Source organism: Aquarana catesbeiana, linkage group LG07 (assembly GCF_042186555.1).
Source record: "Aquarana catesbeiana isolate 2022-GZ linkage group LG07, ASM4218655v1, whole genome shotgun sequence".
NCBI classification, from domain to species: domain Eukaryota; kingdom Metazoa; phylum Chordata; class Amphibia; order Anura; family Ranidae; genus Aquarana; species Aquarana catesbeiana.
Genome location: NC_133330.1, coordinates 277,069,031 through 277,088,165, shown reverse-complemented (window position 1 = coordinate 277,088,165; position 19,135 = coordinate 277,069,031). Strand labels below are relative to the sequence as shown.

At 41.6% G+C, this 19,135-nt stretch overlaps 1 protein-coding gene across 10 annotated transcripts in view; it reads left to right on the top strand.

The window, feature by feature from the left end:
- The window catches only part of RASAL2 (RAS protein activator like 2), a 492,268-nt gene that overhangs the window by 144,641 nt on the left and 328,492 nt on the right, over positions 1-19,135 (top strand). For 2 of the 10 annotated variants that reach the window (XM_073593388.1, XM_073593387.1), the window contains exon 1: positions 8,994-9,767. The exons of 6 other annotated variants lie outside the window; for them this stretch is intronic. In XM_073593388.1, coding sequence (XP_073449489.1) covers positions 9,182-9,767 — 586 coding nt within the window. In that variant the 5' untranslated portion in view covers positions 8,994-9,181. Of the gene's footprint in view, positions 1-8,993; positions 9,768-19,135 lie in introns of those variants that run through there. 2 more of the 10 variants (XM_073593386.1, XM_073593385.1) reach the window with 1 other exon arrangement.

The window sequence follows — 19,135 nt, the reverse complement described above, 5'->3', positions numbered from 1 at the left end:
TGCTAGCAGCATCTTCGGAGCGGTGTGTATACCGCTCCTTTACCGCTCCTGCCCATTGAAATCAATGGGACGGCGCGGCTATACCGCCGGCAATGCGCCTCTGCAGAGGCGCTTTGCGGTGGTTTTTAACCCTTTCTCGGCCGCTAGCGGGGGGTAAAACCGCCCCGCTAGCGGCCGCATACCGACGGTAAAACGCCGCTATTAATAGCGGCGTTTTACCGCCGACGCCGCCCCCGCCCCAGTGTGCAAGGGCTCTTACTTGAATACTGCTTTAATGGAGTAGCATTATCTGTGCACTAAATGATAAAGCTCTGAGTTTCGCCTTGCTTTTATTAGGTACGTTAATGGACTTCCATATTGACTTTTAGCGCCTTGGTATTTTAAAATGGCAATGTTTTTTTGTCTATTACATAAGCCCAATGCATGCCTAAAACACATTCAATAACATAAGGCAATGCATTATAGAATGGAAACATTTTCCTCTCTCGTGCTACTGTCAGAAGGGCTATTTTGAAATGATTTGGATAGATTTCACTTAATAGTGTATTTAAAGATGGGGAATTAAAATGTTGTCCTGGAGAAAACTGAAAAGCATTCAGTAGATGAACATGTACCTATTGTGTTTATTACTGTAATGCCGCGTACACATGGTCGGATTTTCCGACGGGAAATGTTGGATGGGAGCTTGTTGTCGGAAAGTCCGACCATGTATATGCTCCATCAAACGTTTGCTGTCGGAATTTCTGCCAACAAATGTTTGAGAGCAGGTTCTCAAATTTTCCTCCAACAGAACTTGTTTTTTCGGAAAGTCTGATCGTGTGTACACAAATCCGTCGCACAAAAGTTCACGCATGCTCGGAATCAAGCAGAAGAGCCGCACTGGCTATTGAACTTCCTTTTTCTTGGCTCGTCGTACGTGTTGTACGTCACCGTGTTCTCACGTTCGCAATTTTTGGCCAACATTTGTGTGACCGTGTGTATGCAAGACAAGTTGGAGCCAACATCCTTCGGAAAAAGAATCTACGGTTTTGTTGTCGGAAAATCCGATCGTGTGTATGCGGCATTAGTCTGCATAAACCGTAATAAAAACACTTATTATTCATTTTTGTTAAGTTAAAATTATTTTTGCTGATCCCAAGCTAAGAAGTTGGACTACAGTTCTCACACACAATTGGCAGCCCCGGTCTCCAGGGGTCTGATACGTCCTGAATACTGCTCAATGTAAACAGTGCTAGTTGGGTAGCTAGAATGCTGTTGTTTGGAGCCGTGTCCAGGGGTGGCGGGCGTGAAAACCCCAGAGACCTGGGATTCTGCTTTATATATTGTGCAGAGGACTGCCTCTTCAAAAAGAGCAGCATATCCTTATATATGAAGACTGGCTACATTACACTTAGAAATACAGGAGGTTTCATTGGTTTTTAAGGGCTGGCTGATATTTTTGGTATTGCTGTGGTTTCTTAGATGTATTTATAATATTGGTGACGGACTAGTATCATTGTCTTAGTGGTTTCATTTCTTGCTTTCGATATTGCATGCACAAAGAAGCCAGTAGTTGTAGTCTATTATATAAAAAAAAAAGGCCAGTCAGTAATCTATGGGCTCATTCACACTTTTTTGCATTTTGATAATGCACACTATGACACACGATGCATGGCAACACCCCTGCTCTTTATGTGGTATGTTGTGGTGCCATTTATTTTGAGTGGCAGCCCAATGTACCACAGTGCACAACACATCTAGCATGCATTGTGATGTGCTTCATTCTTAAAATAAAGGCATCTGCTGTTGTGCGTTGGAGGCTTATTCATAATGTGTGACATAATGCACTGCAGTGGAAAGCCAAGTAATTGTAAACGCTCACCTTGTAAAACAATCCATTCACTTTATAATAGAAATTAATTGCAAAGCATTTGTGTATACATATAAAAAAAAAATTATAAATACCTTTTTTCCCTCTTTTTTTTTTTTTTTATAAGTGATCACGTTCTCTCTGTTCTCAGTTTCCTAAAAGCTGGGAGAGGAGAAACAGCAGAACACCGATCTTCCTAGTAAAAGTCTGGTTAGAGGGTGTGTGTCAGGCTGAGTCTGATCATTGGAGGAGAGTACACTGAGTTCCCTGCATAGCTAGAGAACTGACCATGCTGTGTTCTGCTTAGTGTGGTTAGTTTTTAATAGGAGAGCAGAGGGACTGGCAGGAACACCAGGGATTTCACACAAAGGAAGCAATACAAAGAGAACAGGAGACTTTTTCCTACAAGTACATGGTACAGCAGCCACATATCAGGAATACTCTTTGAAGGACCCTGTATTCACTATATCTGGTCTCCCACAGTACACATGGAAATGCAATTATTTTAGTAAATATAAACTGCTAAATGCCTTTTCTCGTCAGTAGTATATAGCAGTCTTATGACTTCTATCAGTGTATGGCCGAGCACTGATTAAAGCTTTTAGGAAGAGTTTTCATTCTTCTCTGACTGTCTTATGAGGCTGCATGACCCCTGACCCTCTGGCTATAGAGTGCTGTTTGGTCTTGTGCTGATCTTCTGCACCCTCCCAAAAAAAAAAACTCCAGCAATGCACACCAAAATATTCATATACAGAGTGCCCCCAAGGCTCTGTATTATTAGGAGATAGATTGGGGATAGTGGAAGAAGGGGAGGATCAGAGAAGACAGGATTAAACAGCCTTTTTACACAATGCAGAGGATTAACCCCTTAGGTTCCATAGTGAGTATAACCATCATGTTTTACTGCATATACAGACTGATTTTACCATTGTGGGTTTAGTAACACCTTAAGTGTGAATGGGCCCTATGTGTAGTAAGGCAGTGTGCACTTTTTATATGACAATTCTACATTTATATGCAGTGTGCAGTATATATATTTTAATATATACTTTTATGTATCTTTCCTGAAACTGGAACTCTTTTTAGTGGTATATGGCAACATGGACACACAGCTTTTAAATAACATTGCTATGTTAGGTGTTTACAGGCAGAAAAAAAACCCTCCAAAAAATTGTTCAGGAGAGGAGCGGAAAAGCAGAAAAAACGCAAAGCGCACCTAGACGTGTATAAATGGTTGATGTGTTTAGGTGCATCTAACATTTGAGCGTTAATTTATTCAGGCTATCAGAATGGATTATTATTCTTGCTAACAGAATGCATTAACACTGAAATGATAGAGATTCCTAAACGTCTATGTAATACAGAGTTGTGTCAGCTTTTTCCTACCAGGATTTCTTGTGTTCAGAGAGGTTTAAACAGATGCCCCGTATGCATGTGGCTTTAAACTGTTTTTATTTTATCTGCCTGTAAAATGAGTTTTTGCTGCAGTGACAGTTCTGTTAAAATGTTCATTCTGCATATCTCCAACCTACGTTTAACTTATTAATAAGTAATTATTTTTAAAAGCTGCTGTAATGCATGTGGTAATGTCATGGAGATGCACACGCCGGTCACTTAAATTTTCCAGAGTTAGAACATGCTTTTCTAATTTCTTTCTCGGTTACCACAGTCCTGTGAGGACGTATAATTGAGGGGTACTTAGAGACTACCGGCAGTTTAAGAAGCTATGCAGAATTTTCTGCTGATGAGTGCTCATGCTTTGCTTTTCTTCTTTTTTTTTTTTTTTTTTTTAAGGAGGTATCCTTTGCCCAAGCTTTCTGTTTTATTAAGGAAAAAAGTGCTGGGCCTGACATTGACTGATCCTTCTGAAAGTGTTAGTGACCGGTCTAAAATACACATCTAATGGTTATAGTGTTATCTACGTCATCAGACTAGTATGCAGATTAGGAATTGTGATCTCATTTGCTGTATGCTGATCACAAACTCTGTATTGAAACAAGACCGCAAACATAATATTCATAAAGTGGTCAGTGACGCTGAATATTTTTTTCAGCATTGCTTTTCTTAACGGTTTAGTCATTTTAAATGCAGTTCATTTGAGTCAACTACATATGACTTGTTGGATAGCAAAGCCCGGATCGGGCAGACGGCCACAGCAAAGCCAGGATCGGGCAGACGGCCACAGCAAAGCCAGGATCGGGCAGACGACCACAGCAAAGCCAGGATCAGGCAGACGGCCACAGCAAAGCCAGGATCGGGCAGACGACCACAGCAAAGCCAGGATCAGGCAGACGGCCACAGCAAAGCCAGGATCGGGCAGACGACCACAGCAAAGCCAGGATCGGGCAGACGGCCACAGCGAAGCCGGGCTCGGGCAGACAGCCACAGCGAAGCCGGGCTCGGGCAGACGGCCACAGCGAAGCCGGGCTCGGGCAGACGGCCACAGCGAAGCCGGGCTCGGGCAGACGGCCACAGCGAAGCCGGGCTCGGGCAGACGGCCACAGCGAAGCCGGGCTCGGGCAGACGGCCACAGCGAAGCCGGGCTCGGGCAGACGGCCACAGCGAAGCCGGGCTGGGGCAGACGGCCACAGGGAAGCCGGGCTGGGGCAGACGGCCATGACCTTTTCAAATTTAACACATCAGTGGTAGCTTCCATTTTTTTTCTGTCAATGGCAGGGAGGGGGTTTGACAGGTCAGTGTAAAATCTGAGATTATCTGTGAAATTACACTAAAGCTTACCATGCATGGATCAAAATGTAGGCGGGATCAACTTTTTCATGATGGGCTTATTGAAAAATCTCTGCTTGATCAGCACCTGCAGCCAATGGGCTGAAGCACTGATCCGTGTATTCTGATGTTGGAAGAGTCCCGCTGTCAGAATGCAAAGACACAGAAACCAGTCAGAGGTCATATATTCTATATTCTTAACATTAAAATATAAAACAAACTGGTAATTGGCTGCTTTGGGCAGTCTGTGGTGCTTTGTGATTTTCAATAATGTGGATCACCTGACCAAGATTATATTGTGCCACCCATATGACCACCGACCTTAGTGGCCTTTCTGTAATTAAAGGAAAATGTTTTATGTTAATGTAATGGTATTATTTTTTTTTTTTTTTTACAAATACAACTGTTGACTCCTAAAATTGTAATCCCTCTCATCTCAAGTCTGCATGGCTTTTCCACCATGCCAGCCCTGCCTCTCCCAAAAGTTCACATGGAGTTTCAAGTGTACATAAACCAGAAAACAAAAATGTGATGTATTGCAGTTTACTGGTCTTTAGAGGAGGTGTTAGTTTTCTTTTTTTACAGGCTTTTTTCCTCTTCATGTTGTAATTATCCAAATAATGTACTTCCTGTCCTTGTCGCAGACTATGGTCACTCCTTCAGTGTCTCTATCAAAGAAGCCATTGTAGGCACCAAACATGGGCTTCAAACATGTCTGCCTTTCTTGATCTCTGTTATATGTGGATTGATGGGATTAGAGGTATCCATAAGAAAGATCAAATTGCTTTTGCCTCAATTTCATCTACTTGGAAGTGACACTGTATTTTTCCGTGGTGGAAGGAAAGAAAATTGCTTGATTGCTCCATCAACACAGTCCGCATTGATGGGGAATACCTCCTGCAGTGCTATTGCGTTCTGCCAGCGGGGAGCCTTCAGAGAACACGATGATTTGTATTGCCGGCTATATTGGGGAAAAACAGGGTGCCCATACATGAATCGCAATTTGGCCAGTCCCTGTTGAACGGCTACATTTCAATCCATGAATTACCGGCTGTAAAACAAACTTTGAAGTACAATGCAAGGTCTGCATACACTGCGCATGCACATACACTACCACACATATACACACATCAGATGTTAGTAGGTCCAAAAGGCACCAGTGAAGAAAAAAATGTTAAGCTATGTACTTGCCTTACCCCTCTCCATCTCCTGCAGCGCCTAGACAAGAGAGATGTCACAGTCCTTCGAACAAGATCCTGGGTAATAAAGAACAGCTGAATTCATGTGAGAAGACGCTCACAATGAACTGGAGTGTTTTCTTGTGAGGTTCGGCCTGCTTTGCATTTCCCAGGAACCTTTCAGGAAGGACAGTGATGTCACACGTAACGATGCAGATGACAGGTAAGATTAGTACAATACTTGTACACCTACTAACAGATGATTTTCAAGAAGGGAGGGGCCCTGGCTAGTATATTTCGACCTTTCGTTACCAGGCTTCAACAGATGTTGGGTAAGACCTCTTCCAGAGTAAGCATGTCTTAGATGGAGTTGATTTCCAGCATGTACAAAACACCACCCAATGAACCCCATTTTATAAGAAGAGCACAGTATGGACAATAGAAGCAGTGGTCATAACTGAGATTAGTCTTCTGAAAATGCAGCAAATGGTGTCCTGAGGCAACTTTCTTCTCTTGCCGCTATATGACTTCATGCCTGGTGTAGGAACAAACATTTTAGGTCTCTGTTCTCTGTGGGGGAAGCCAGCCATGTCAAGGGTTCCTAAAGTTAAAACATTTTGTGGGTGTATATAACAACTCTGGTTATTACCTCTCAAGCAACACTGGTTATTGAGTTCCCTGTATTGCTAGGTGTATTGTAATAGCTGAAACTGGTTCAGAGACTCGGCTATCAGGCAGTGGATGAGACCCAACTATAGGCTTCCTATGGCTAGAGAAGAGAATATATATCAGGCAGATACTATGGTTTACTGCTACGTTCCTCTTGTCAATATACTTTCCAGCCAAGGTTGGCAATTCTTTTTTTCTTGCAGCTGTTGCAGTTCCATTTGGATCATTAACTACTGAGGAAGTACAAAGCTGAACACACGTGACACTGATGCTTATTGGCCATGCATATGGGCCAAGCTCAAGGCTCATGGTACATTTTTCCACAATTCATGTATTTGTGGGACGTATGGAATCCTATACCATCCCGTTGTTGGAAATCGGCAACAATGGATAAGGGCCAAGCAGGCAGACCAAACACAGATATACACCACACGTGGGGATCAGATACATTTGAGGTGCATCCACAGGTACCATGTCCATTGATGGCTTTTCTTGCCCTCATTATTGTGTGATATTATAATTCCTTCCCAGAGGTTACAGCAGAACACAAAGTAAGGTTGTAGCCTGCTGGCTAACAGAAGCCTTGTGGTGCGCTGTGCCGAAACAAATGGTGCGTGATTTTAGGTCTATTTTAGAACATTGGTAACCCATTCATATAAATTTTGTGTTCTTAACACAGTGCTCGTTAACATCCAACATACTGTTGTATTAAGGCTCCACAGCTGACCCAATAGATTGGAATGATCCGTAATAAATTACATTTAGCAATGTAATTAGATCCCAGGCAAAAATTTAAGAAATTCCATTCTTTAGACTGTAGGTTTTGTTTACCTATGTGGTTCAGAAAGTAATGGTAATCTATAGCAACCAAGTATCCATCAACTTTGTAGAGATGTTACTCCATTTAAAGTGATTGTGTCACCCTCTTAAAAGGTGACTGCTGATACCTCTAGTAACTCGTAAAGCCTTTACTTTGTGCCTGACCATCTCTCTGGTTCGGGAGTACTCTAGTGTGATGTAAAACTGACCATAGACAGTGATTTTCCTGTAACCCATGAAACACAGTGATGATTGCTAGCGGCTATAACAGCTGCACGCAATAATCACATGGAAAATCCAGTAGGCTGATTGTATACAAGTTGGTTGATTTGATCAACTTGAGTACATTCGGCCTGTTCATACGTGGTTTGTTCGAATCTCCTCCGGGCTCCTACTGATCCTGCCGAGATTCGAACCGTCTGTGGTTGGCTTAAAGTGGTTATACGGGTTGAAGGCTTTTTAGTTTATGCATGAAGGTAAAAATCCTTCTGTGTGCTGCTCACCCCACAGCACCCCCCCCCCCCCATTACTCACTTGAGCCCCCACTCAATCCAGCGATGTGCACGAGAGCCTCGGGTGTCCTAGGACAATCACAGCCAATGAGGAGAGACTGGGGGCGGGGCCGAGCCGCGGCTCTCTGTGTCTTATGGATGCATAGAGCAGGGCTCAGGAGTGAGCATGCACCAGTGCCCCCATAGCAAGCCGCTTGCTATGGGCAGGCACTGGTCAAGGTGGAGGAGCCAGGAGTGCCGACGGGGGTCTAGAGAATGAATGTAGCTGGGGGGGTTTAGAGAAGAGGCAGATCGGGGCTGCTCTGTGCAAAACTGTTGCACAGAGCACGTAAGTATAACAAGTTTTGTTGTGTTTTTTTTTATTATTAAAAAAGCCGACTCTTTAATACCACGTTAAGCCACGCCATTCCACTATCCAGTAAAAACCTTAACAGCATTTCATGGGATGGCAGAAGATGAGGAATAGTTCGCAAACTGGTGTATAGTTGAGCCAGTACAGTTTGTGCTTGGGTACACTAAATAGATTTTTCTGGTTAAAGTATTTTTTTTGCATCTTAGTGCCTGTTCTTAGATTAGATAAAAAAAAAAAAAAAATATGAGATTCGTTTTAGCTGTTAAATCTGTCATTTGGAGGCAATTTGCACTGTTCCTATATTATGTGCTCATGTCTCAAATGTCTCAGATGCGTGTATGTATGTATGTATATATATATGTGTGTGTGTGTGTGTGTGTATAGATATATTAATATATATGTGTGTATGTATGTATGTGTGTGTGTGTGTATATATGTGTGTGTGTGTGTGTGTGTGTGTGTGTGTGTATATGTATATATATATATATATATATATATATATATATATATATATATATATATAATAAAATGTATGTATGTATTTTACACATATGCAGTCTATTGATGTTATATATTTCACACCACCTAGAATTGTCTGCGTATTATTGTCTTTGTATAAGGTTGCCAGGCATGTTGTTTTAACCTTTCATTTTCAAATATCTTCGTGGAAAAAAGTAAGTTAATTTTAGCGTAGGTTTCAAGCCTGAGTGGGTTTTTTTTGTGTTTTTTTTTTTAGGTTTCATATAATGCAGAACTGATCTGGGTTTTGCATGACTGTCGGTGGTTCTGCAATTTTCTTTGTTGTCATTTCCTGCAGACCTTTAGCAGAAGGCTTTTCTCAGGAAGTCATAGTTCTTAAAGAGGCTGGTCTTACACTATTGACAGCAAACGGTGTGGGTTCAGAACAGAAGATAGATGCTTGTATCTTGAGTGTGTTGCAACTAGTCTCCTGTAGAAAATCTTTTAGACAAGTTAGATTATTTTGAACAGTAAAATGAGCCTTGATTTTTGACATTTGGTATATTAGTTATGTGTTCTTGAAAAGGGGGTTGTTACAAGGAACATACTCTGCAGTATGGAGAAGATAAATCGGATACGAAAAAGACAGTCACATCCAGTTTTGGTTGGACGGTCCATGTCAGCACCTGTTGAAGTGTATGGCGAAAATGAGGGTCTACACAACTATAACTGGCATCATCATGTAAAGACCAAACGTTCATTTTTTAGACGTCCCTTTTTTGGAAAGCGTCTTTTCAGATGGAAAAGTCAGTCTATTTCCAGACTTAATGCCAAAGGAAGCTCTAGAGATTATCTGCATCATCCCGTCCCTAGCCAACACGCACCTGAATTTATCTATAGAAGTGGTGTTGGCGTTCACCATGGGGTTGATGACTTGGGAAGATCATATGAAATAAATGAGACTATGGCATCTGTTGGTGAGCAAGGGAGAAGAGTGACATTTGAGCGATCTTCCTCTGAACCCGCTGGTCCCACTTCATGGAGAAGCCATTATGGGCATCCGTCTATGAAGAGAATGCACTCTGTGGATTCGGCACAAAGTGGATTTTTCAATAATGGTTTAATTTCTGCCATTTCTAGTGGCCTCTCAAGGATTATTAGTTCGAATAGAGATATCCCAGCATCAATCGAAGAGGAAGAAGGTAAGACAATGACTTGGAGAGGGCTGAATGTACAGATCCTTAAAAAGGTTGGCATAGATTTATTCAAGAGCTGGAAGGACGAAGTTGCAGTTGATACGGTGTTTTTTTTTTTTTCATTGAATTACTGTGTGTGATATGGTGAGAACTAGGGAAGAATGGTTACTATGCATTTGATTTTTGGGGATATTCTAAACTTATTCTCAGAGGTTTGGCTTACATTTGGACGCATCCATTAAATACGTGAGTAACAATCTAGATCTAGTTAGTTGAGTTAAAGTGGAACTCCAAAGCAAATTCTTCTCAATTAGACCACAGACTGCAATAAAAACCGAACATAAGGTGTAAATATTCTGCCCAAAAACTAAAAAAGAAAAAATAATTAAATTTTCACTTTTTGAAATCACTTCAAACTGATATAAAGGGTCAGAGCATTTGCAATACTGCAGGCTTTTCTAAAGGCAATAGACCGTTCACTTTGCAAAGGAATTGTCCCCAGAGTTAATGAATGAAATGAAGTCATGTGCAAGCAAGAATGGTGTTTTGTTTTTTTCTTTGCACATGATTAAGCATTCTTTGCAGGGTAGTCTCTGGGGAAGAATCCCTTGCAAAGTGCAACATCCCTTGCCAAGTGAACCTTGAAAAGCAGGGAATAAAATCCATCACATCCCTTTAGTAAAACATCACACATAGTACATGCAAACACTGGCTAGACACACATTTAACTCCTTGATCACCCTAGCTGTTTAACCCCTTCCCAGCCTGTGTCATTAGTACAGTGACAGTGCATATTTTTAAGTGATTGTAAGGGTTCGTTTTAAAAAAAAAAAAAAAAAAAACAAACAAATCTATCATACTTACCTCCACTGTGCAGCTCCTTTTGCACCGAGTGGCCCCGAGCCTGCTCTTCTGGGGTCCCCCGGTGGCTCTCACGGCTCCTCCCCACATCAGATAACCCCCTGGAAGAAGCGCTCTCCCAGGGAATTACCTTGCGGGCGCGCTCCTGAGTCCAGCATTCGGCGTCCATTGAGGTCGAATGCAGGATTTGGCCCTGGCGCCCGCGTGATTGGATTTGATTGAAAGCAGCGGGCACCAATGGCTGCGCTGCTATCAATCTATCCAATCAAGAGCCGAGAACCCCGGGCAGAGAGACAGCGCATTCCCGTGGGTCAAGTTCCAGTGCTCAGGTAAGTAAACCGGGGGGGCTGGGGGGGCGGTCACTGCCAGTTTTTTTTTTTTTTTCCCACCTTAATGCATAGGATTCATTAAGGTAAAAAACAAAAAGGTTTAAAACCCCTTTAACACTGATCGCTGTATTCGTCTCACTGGTTCCCACAAAGTTTCAAGTGTCAGTGTCAGAATGTCCGCCACAATATCGCAGTCCAGCTAGAAGTTGCTCATCACTGCCATTACTATTACATATTTAAAAAATAAAAATTCCCATAGTTTTTAGACGCTATAACTTTTGCGCAAACCAATCAATGCACACTTATAGGTGTTTTTTTTTTTTTTTTTTTACCAAAAATATGTAGCGGAATACATGTTAGCCTAAATTTACAAAGAAACATGATTTTTTAATTTTATTTTTGTATTGGATATGTTTTATAGCAGGAAGTAAAAAATGTGTGTGTGTTTTTTTTTTTTTTTTTTAATCAAAATTGTCAGTGTTTTTTTTGTTGACCTGGTCATGAAGGGGGGGTAAATCTTCTGAAACTTTGTAATTCCTGGCTTTTCCAGTATACGTTTTATTTGATCAGGCAGTTTTAATTTAGGTAAGATCAAAATATTGCATCCACTGTGCTAAGTATTGCCAACTTACTGCCTTTTTCTAATTAGAATGTGGTTGAGTCATGATCGTCTAGGTAAATACAAGCACATAATTCAAAGGAGATCCCTGGCTTTCTTCCACAGGCTTGCACTAGATCAACAAATGGCATGGTTTTGGAAGATACAGTGCACGTTTCTTTCTTCAATCTTTTGTAGGCAAACATTTTTTTTAATATCCTTTTATTTAATTTGCCACTGTTTTTTGGAATAAGTGCAAGGAATGTTGATGCCATTTATGGAGATTAAAGCTTATACAGTGTGGTCGTTTTAAGGAGATTACTTTTTTTATCTGCACTTTCGAAAATTCTATTTGGAACGCTCCATATAAAAAAAAAAATGTTTATAACCTCACCCCACCATACAAAGTAATTGGATACTGTGACATTTAGATGCCATGAATTTTTGGCATTTTCTACTTCTTGAGAACTAGAATAGTTAATAAGTTATAAACCAAATAATAGCTTCTTTAGGGCATAGGTCAACAGGCTTTTGAACTGCTTTTCTGACCATACATGTCCACGAGGATGCAAAAACAGTTTGAAGCAGGTCACAAGTCAGCTGCGGGTCAAATACACCTGCATTGAATTTGGAATTATTGTAGAAGTGTTGCAAACCAATAAGCAATTTACCATTGCAGTCCAAAAAACAAGGAACGGCAGTGCGAGATCCTCATTAGCAATGTAGTATACATTTATTGGTTAAAGTAGAACTATAGGCAAAACCTTTTTTTTTTTTTTTCATTTTGGATAGAGCAAGGGAGGGTTATAACCCTTGTTAGATCCCCCCCCCCCCCCCCAACCATCTGTGTCCCATTGCTGAGATTTACCTTCACTTCCTGTCCCATTACCAAAGGGGAAGTGAGAGGAAATCCCTGCAAATTAAAGAAATTCCCTGGGAACCCCCCAGGTCGCCAGAACTAGTGTCCCCATTGGAATATTTTTCCTCTATTACTTTTCTGGGGACAACCCAAAATGTGGGTTTTTCTTTTACTTTCACTTTCAAAGATGAAGGTAAACGGGACAAATAGAGAGGGGGACTCTCTCCAATGGGGGCACAGACGGCAATAAAAACTGACACAAAAAAAAAAATACTTTTGTTCCTCGGTGTGATTTTGTATTGACAATCCTTACAAATACTTTCTAAAGGCAGACTTTCTGTAGTATCATACTTACCTGTCCCCCGGCGCCTCTAACACTGAGAACCGAGCGATCAAACACCGCCGATTGCTCGGTTCTCACAGCCCCGTGAGCAGAGAGCTGCCGACTGCCAGTCACCGACTCTCTGCTCTGCCCCCTCCTCGCTAACTGGAGCGCTGGGCTGTGGAGGGGCGGGAGCTGTCGGTGCAAACCTAACTGTACTTCTGTGATCAACAGGAGAAGTACAACCGAGCAAGCTTTGGCTGTACTTCTCCTTTAACAGAACAGAGTCTTGCTTTAGTAGATTTACATTTTTGGCATTGTCGTCCCTTTTTTTTTTTTTTTTTTTTTTTTATTTAATTTTTTTTGTAAAGATTACATCTTGTTTCATAAAGTATCAGGAACCAACTAATGTCCCGAATGCCACAAATGTATATCTCTCATGCTGTCACCAACTAAATATGATAAGGTAGGTCTTCCTTGTCCCTCTATGACAGACCTGCTTGTCCCACAAACAGAGGTCGTGTCACTTGGAACTTATTTCAAAGCAAAATCTCTAAAGCCACACTGCTGAAGCTTCTCCATCAAATTTGTGGGATGGTTTAAATGCCAATTTTGTATTACAGAGCCATTTAGGACACACTAACCATAACGCGTAACTGTCATATATATATATATATATATATATATATATATATATATTTATTTATTTATTTTTTTGCTTTTGTATGTGAAACAGCTTTTTTCACAGTGACCTCTGAAGTCTGATGATCAGATTCTGACTATGGGATTTCTTTGGAAAACCGCATAATGGGAAGATCTTTTGTTTGACATATAAATAATACAGTTGGAATATGGATTGGGGAAGCTGGTTAATCATTGTTCCCGTTGGTGGGTTACTTCTGCTTTCTTTGTTAAGCAAGGCATCCCTGGCATGAACTTTTGTTCTGTTTTAAAGCTGAACTTGAGGCAAACCTTGAATTAGTGTGCACAGGTTTGACGGGAGAATGAAGTCGCTTTAGAACAATGATGTGATTGACAGCACTGTGCATTGCATTGACTTTGACACATACTGCTGCCCCTCACCTTTCTGTTCTGCCCCCTTCCATTTTTTGTTCGTCCCCCTTACCTTTTCTGTTTGCCCCCCTTTGCTTTTTCTGTTTGCCCCCTTTGCTTTTTCTATTGCTCCCTCCCCCCTTACTTTTTTGCTCTGGCCCCCCTCCCGTTCCTATTCTGCCCCTTCATTTCTCAGCCCAAATTCTGCTTTGAGGGAATTTTGGTAAATCAATATAAATACCAAATCCTTGTTCCTATATCAGCTGTGTTTTAAAATGCTTGTGTTTTAGTAATATAAAACTGGATGAAGGGCCTTTTCACATAGAAGATCCAATCAGGTCAGCCTGTCAGGTTTTTAGGTGGACCTGATTGGTTGGTCCATGCATTCCTATGGACCAGCAGGCGTAAAGGGAAGTCCATTTACACCCGACTACCTCCAGGTCTAATCAGGCCTGCTAATAAAAATGCATTCTCTTCCATTTGGGCAGACTGGATCGGAGGCAGCCGGGTGTTAATGGACAGTCAGTTTACTCCCGCCTGCTCTTTGAGCATAGGAGGGTCTGTCAGATTCTGCTCTGCATAGACTGAGCGGACATAGACTGTCATTCGCTGTTCTGCTCTGATCAGCAGGGAATCAGCAGGCAGATCTGCTGATTGGAATGGAAGGCGCCTGTGTGAAAGGGCTGTTAAAGTTGAATTTCTGCAGTATATGTCACTGAAAATCACCTGAAATTTGCTCTGCTGTCAGCAGTGAAAAGCAAAGTCAGTTTGATAGGGAAATAATGGGGTTGATTTACTAAAGGCAAATAGACTTTGCACTTTGAAAAGTGCAATTACACTCTGCAAGTGCAGTTGCTCCAGAGCTTAGTAAATGAGCAGAAGCTTTGCGGACTTACATCATCCATTCATGTGCAAGCAAAAATGCTGTTTTTTTTTCCTTGCATGTGATTGGGTATTCTTTGTAAAGCGAAGCATTACCTCATTTACTAAGCTCTGGAGCAACTGCACTTTTCAAAGTGCAAAGTCTATTTGCCTTTAGTAAATCAACCCCTATGTATTGCACTTAGCAGCTCAGACGATGTAAACAAAATAGCAAAAATAAGGTTTAGAAATTGGATCTTTTTTTCTTCTAAATACTGGAATCGCTAAATTTTGCCTTATTATGCATCAAGCACAACCACATCCTAGTCTGCCTGGAAAATGTTTGCCTGTAATCATTGATTTGTTTTCATGTTGAGCATGTGTGATCTGAAGCATACCTTTTTATTGCATGGTACATTGGTGCCACATCATCATGACCTCACCGTATGGGAATGCCACTGGGAACTGCTCTGGTATCCTATGGTGAGTCGGACATAACTCATTGATGAAATCATTTAAGTTTGACGTTTACGCAGCATTTTTCAGAATAGTTTTCTGTTCCTATGTGCATGTAATCTGAATTGTAGTTTGGAGGTGGTGTAGTACTGACCTATTCTTGTCAGACCTATCTTTTAATATTGAAGGGTTTAAGGATCAACATACAGGAACTGAAACTGCTTTTATTTTTAAAGGGACATGCTTCGGAACCATGATTCTCTGTGAGTGGCTGACCTAGAACAAGTATGGAGGAACCCTTGAAATGACTTCCAGTCTCAGGGAGCCCCTGCTAAAAACTACCATACCTACAACTGATGATACATTAGGGTGCTGGTCAGTGGGAAGAATGCTCCTTACACTTGTGGTCATGGGAAGAATTACCCCTGACAGATAAAAGGATCAATGGTGTCCGTGGGAACTTATTTAAGAGGCCTACACTTCTCAAGGAACCCCTAGCAACCTCTGAAGGAACCCTGGTTGAGAAACCCCGATGTAGAGTAACGGTTCTTCTAGTTTACTTCACTGGACACATATGCCTTGTTTCCACTGAGCGGATCGGTTCAGTATGCTATTTTGAGTGTTTCCATTATGAAAGCGGCCCATACTACCGAACCGAACCGCACCATTCTGGGTCCTGCTTCAGATGTGGGGCCATAGAAAATGACACGGTTTGGTTAGGGCGGAGCTATGATACATTCCACTGATTGGCGGACGCGTGACGCCATGCTAGGCATTTTTTCTAACCCACGTATGGCCCCTTGCGGTCCGACTTGCAGTGGAAACGCTCACCTGAATAGGCCGGACCATTCTAGACCTTCCAAACTGTACCGACCCGAACCGATCCGCTCAGTGGTAACGAGGCAATACTTGTTTTCTGGTCATTGTCTTGCTAGGTTTTTGTAGCCAGGATTATGGCAACCTTTGCATCTGTATCTAGTTGATAATGGTAGTTCCCAAGTTTATTATGGTTGTACCTTTCAGCTTGCTGTATTTTATCCTATTCTAAACTATTTTCCCCAGCCAAGCCCTCTCTTTTTATGTTAATAAAATGAAGATTCATCCCATATAATAGCATGTTTCTTTTGGTTCCTTATGTTATTACAGTAAAGTCTGCACCAGTCACTTGTTAGCTGCTAAGACGTGGCAGCATTGGGCAACTTGATATTCTCCCTGACCTCCGGCAACCTCTTGAGGGGATCGGAATACATTGACAGTGAAGTGTCGGATTGCCCAGGCTGCACCCACATGGTTCTTATTTTATCTTCACAACACAAGAACCAAATATTCATACTGTCAGTGCAGCAAATAAATCATTTGCTGTGATATGTATTTTTATCACAAATACATAAAACTCCAGTTTTGACAACATTGATATAACCGGTATAATTGCTATACAGAGGTCTTGGTAAAAACATTTCCATTTTCTTGCACATGGGCATATACTATTGATTGCCGTCAGCAAGATCTTGCGAAAAAAGTTGTCCGTATGCTGTATTCATGTACTGTTATGCTAAATTTACAGGCGACCAGCTTACATGGACTCTATTGGCTGCTTAAAGGATAGGTAAACGGGTAGGTGGCACTGCCCATCACCTAAAGAGTGAACCTGCAATGGTGAGTAACACTTCTCAGGTGAAAGTGCCAGATAGGGATTAATGTGTATCAATGATGTAAATATAATTGATTTGAACTCGTATACACATTGACATTAAACCTAATATACTTATAAAGTGCAGAAAAGGTTGTATGTGATACTCTTAAGTGTTAATTGGTGCTAATTCTTTAAGGGTGCATATAATCACAAGCACACATAAAAACCCAAATCAGTGAATTTCATCTCGAAAAATCAAAAAGGCAGTCCATATGTGAAAAAATATATATAAACACCTATATAATTAAGTCCAGTTTTGGTGCAAATTGCAAGATTGCCAAGTGCCTTGTGCAGATACAGTGGGGCAAAAAAGTATTTAGTCAGCCACCAATTGTGCAAGTTCTCCCACTTAAAAAGATGAGAGAGGCCTGTAATTGTCATCATAGGTATACCTCAACTATGAGAGACAAAATGTGGAAACAAATCCAGACAATCACATTGTCTGATTTTTGAAAGCATTTATTTGCAAGTTATGGTGGAAAATAAGTATTTGGTCAATATCAAAAGTTCATCTCAATACTTTGTTATATATCCTTTGTTGGCAATGACAGAGGTCAAGCGTTTTCTGTAAGTCTTCACAAGGGTGTCACACACTGTTGCTGGTATGTTGGCCCATTCCTCCATGCAGATCTCCTCTAGAACAGTAATGTTTTGGGGCTGTCGCTGGGCAACACGGACTTTCAACTCCCTCCAAAGGTTTTCTATGGGGTTGAGACCTGGAGACTGGCTAGGCCACTCCAGGACCTTGAAATGCTTCTTACAAAGCCACAGGTGCAGGCCAGTCAAGTTCCTCCACCCCAAACTCGCTCACCCATGTCTTTGTTGACATGAGGGATTATAGTGTGGGGTTGTTTTTCAGGGGTTGGGTTTGGCCCCTTAGTTCCAGTGAAGGGAACTCTTAAGGCGTCGGCATACCAAGACATTTTGGACAATTTCATGCTCCCAACTTTGTGGGAACAGTTTGTACCAGTGCACAAAGCAAGGCCCATAAAGACATGGATGAGCGAGTTTCTAACTTATTTTGCCCCCATGGCAACAGGTTTCGGGTAACCCTAGAGTCTCCCTGTAATTGTGTTTCTACCCACTACTGCAAATTGGCGCTAAATGTGAGGAAGGATTTTAGGTCATTTGCTTCATGAAATGATGCATCCCTGGCAATGTTCCTTTTCTTTACTTCACTAAGAGAATTTTTATCTGTACCAAGATAACTTTTAGCAAGGTTAACACTAGAACGTAGTGCGGGAAACCTGTGTTCCGTGCGTGTTCCCTGCACCGCATTCAAAATGCTCTGCAGTTGCGATCTGCAGGGGGTATCCGTGTTAACAACATCCCAACCACAGGTCGCAAGCACAGTGTGTTACTGGATCCAGTAGAAGGCATTTCCCAAAGTAGTGCATGCAGTGAGATTTGAGCTTATTCAAAATAAATGGGCTAAAATTGCACCACACTGAATCGCATATGAATTGCACAGGAAAGCGCTGTGTTTTCCTGCGCAATTTATAGTGTGAACCAAGGCTTAGGGCTTGTCCAGACCATAATGCAAGCATATTATTGCAGGTGTTTTCAAGTGTTACTGCATGTTGTGTTAAGGCAGCCATTTTTTCTTAAATGAGCCTTCAAAATGTATGGTGCATTGTAGTCCATGGAATGTGCACACGTGTATGGTTTGCATGAGCCTCAAGGGAGGTGGCTTGAACCTATCATTTCATTATAGAAAGGCACTCAGTGGTCATTTAGAATGCTTTCAGTAATGCTAGCCATAGATAAATTGAATCTTAGATGCTTCCTACTAAACTGGTTCAAGTTTGTCGCATGTGGCAAACCCTAGCCTGCTTGATAAAAATATATTTAAAAATGTAGTCAGGATTAAGATTAATGGCTGAACAGTGACAGCGTCCTATCAGATGTAGCCACTGGTGGGGTATTCAGGCAGCTGTGGGAGCCCTGGCTGCTGAATACATTGGCCTGCAGTGGAGATTGCTCTATCTACAATGTTTAGCTTGCATTTTGGGCAGAGAAGCTTAAAATGTTACTAAACCCACAACAGTAAAATCAGTCTATATGTACAGTAAAGCATGCTGGTATACTCACTATGGAACCTAAGGGGGTAATCTTTATTGTATAAAAAGGCTGTTTGATCCTGTCTTCTCTGATCATCTCCTTTTTCGGCTGTCTCCAAAAAATTACCTGATAATTACAGGGCCAGGGGATAGCCTAGCCTGCACATGCTCATTTTGGTGCGTAGTGATAGAAAGTTGTTGTTTTTTCACATTGGCTCTGTGCTGATCACATGCAATCTCCAATCAGCATTATCCAGACAGAGTTTTAGGGGTTCTGCATTC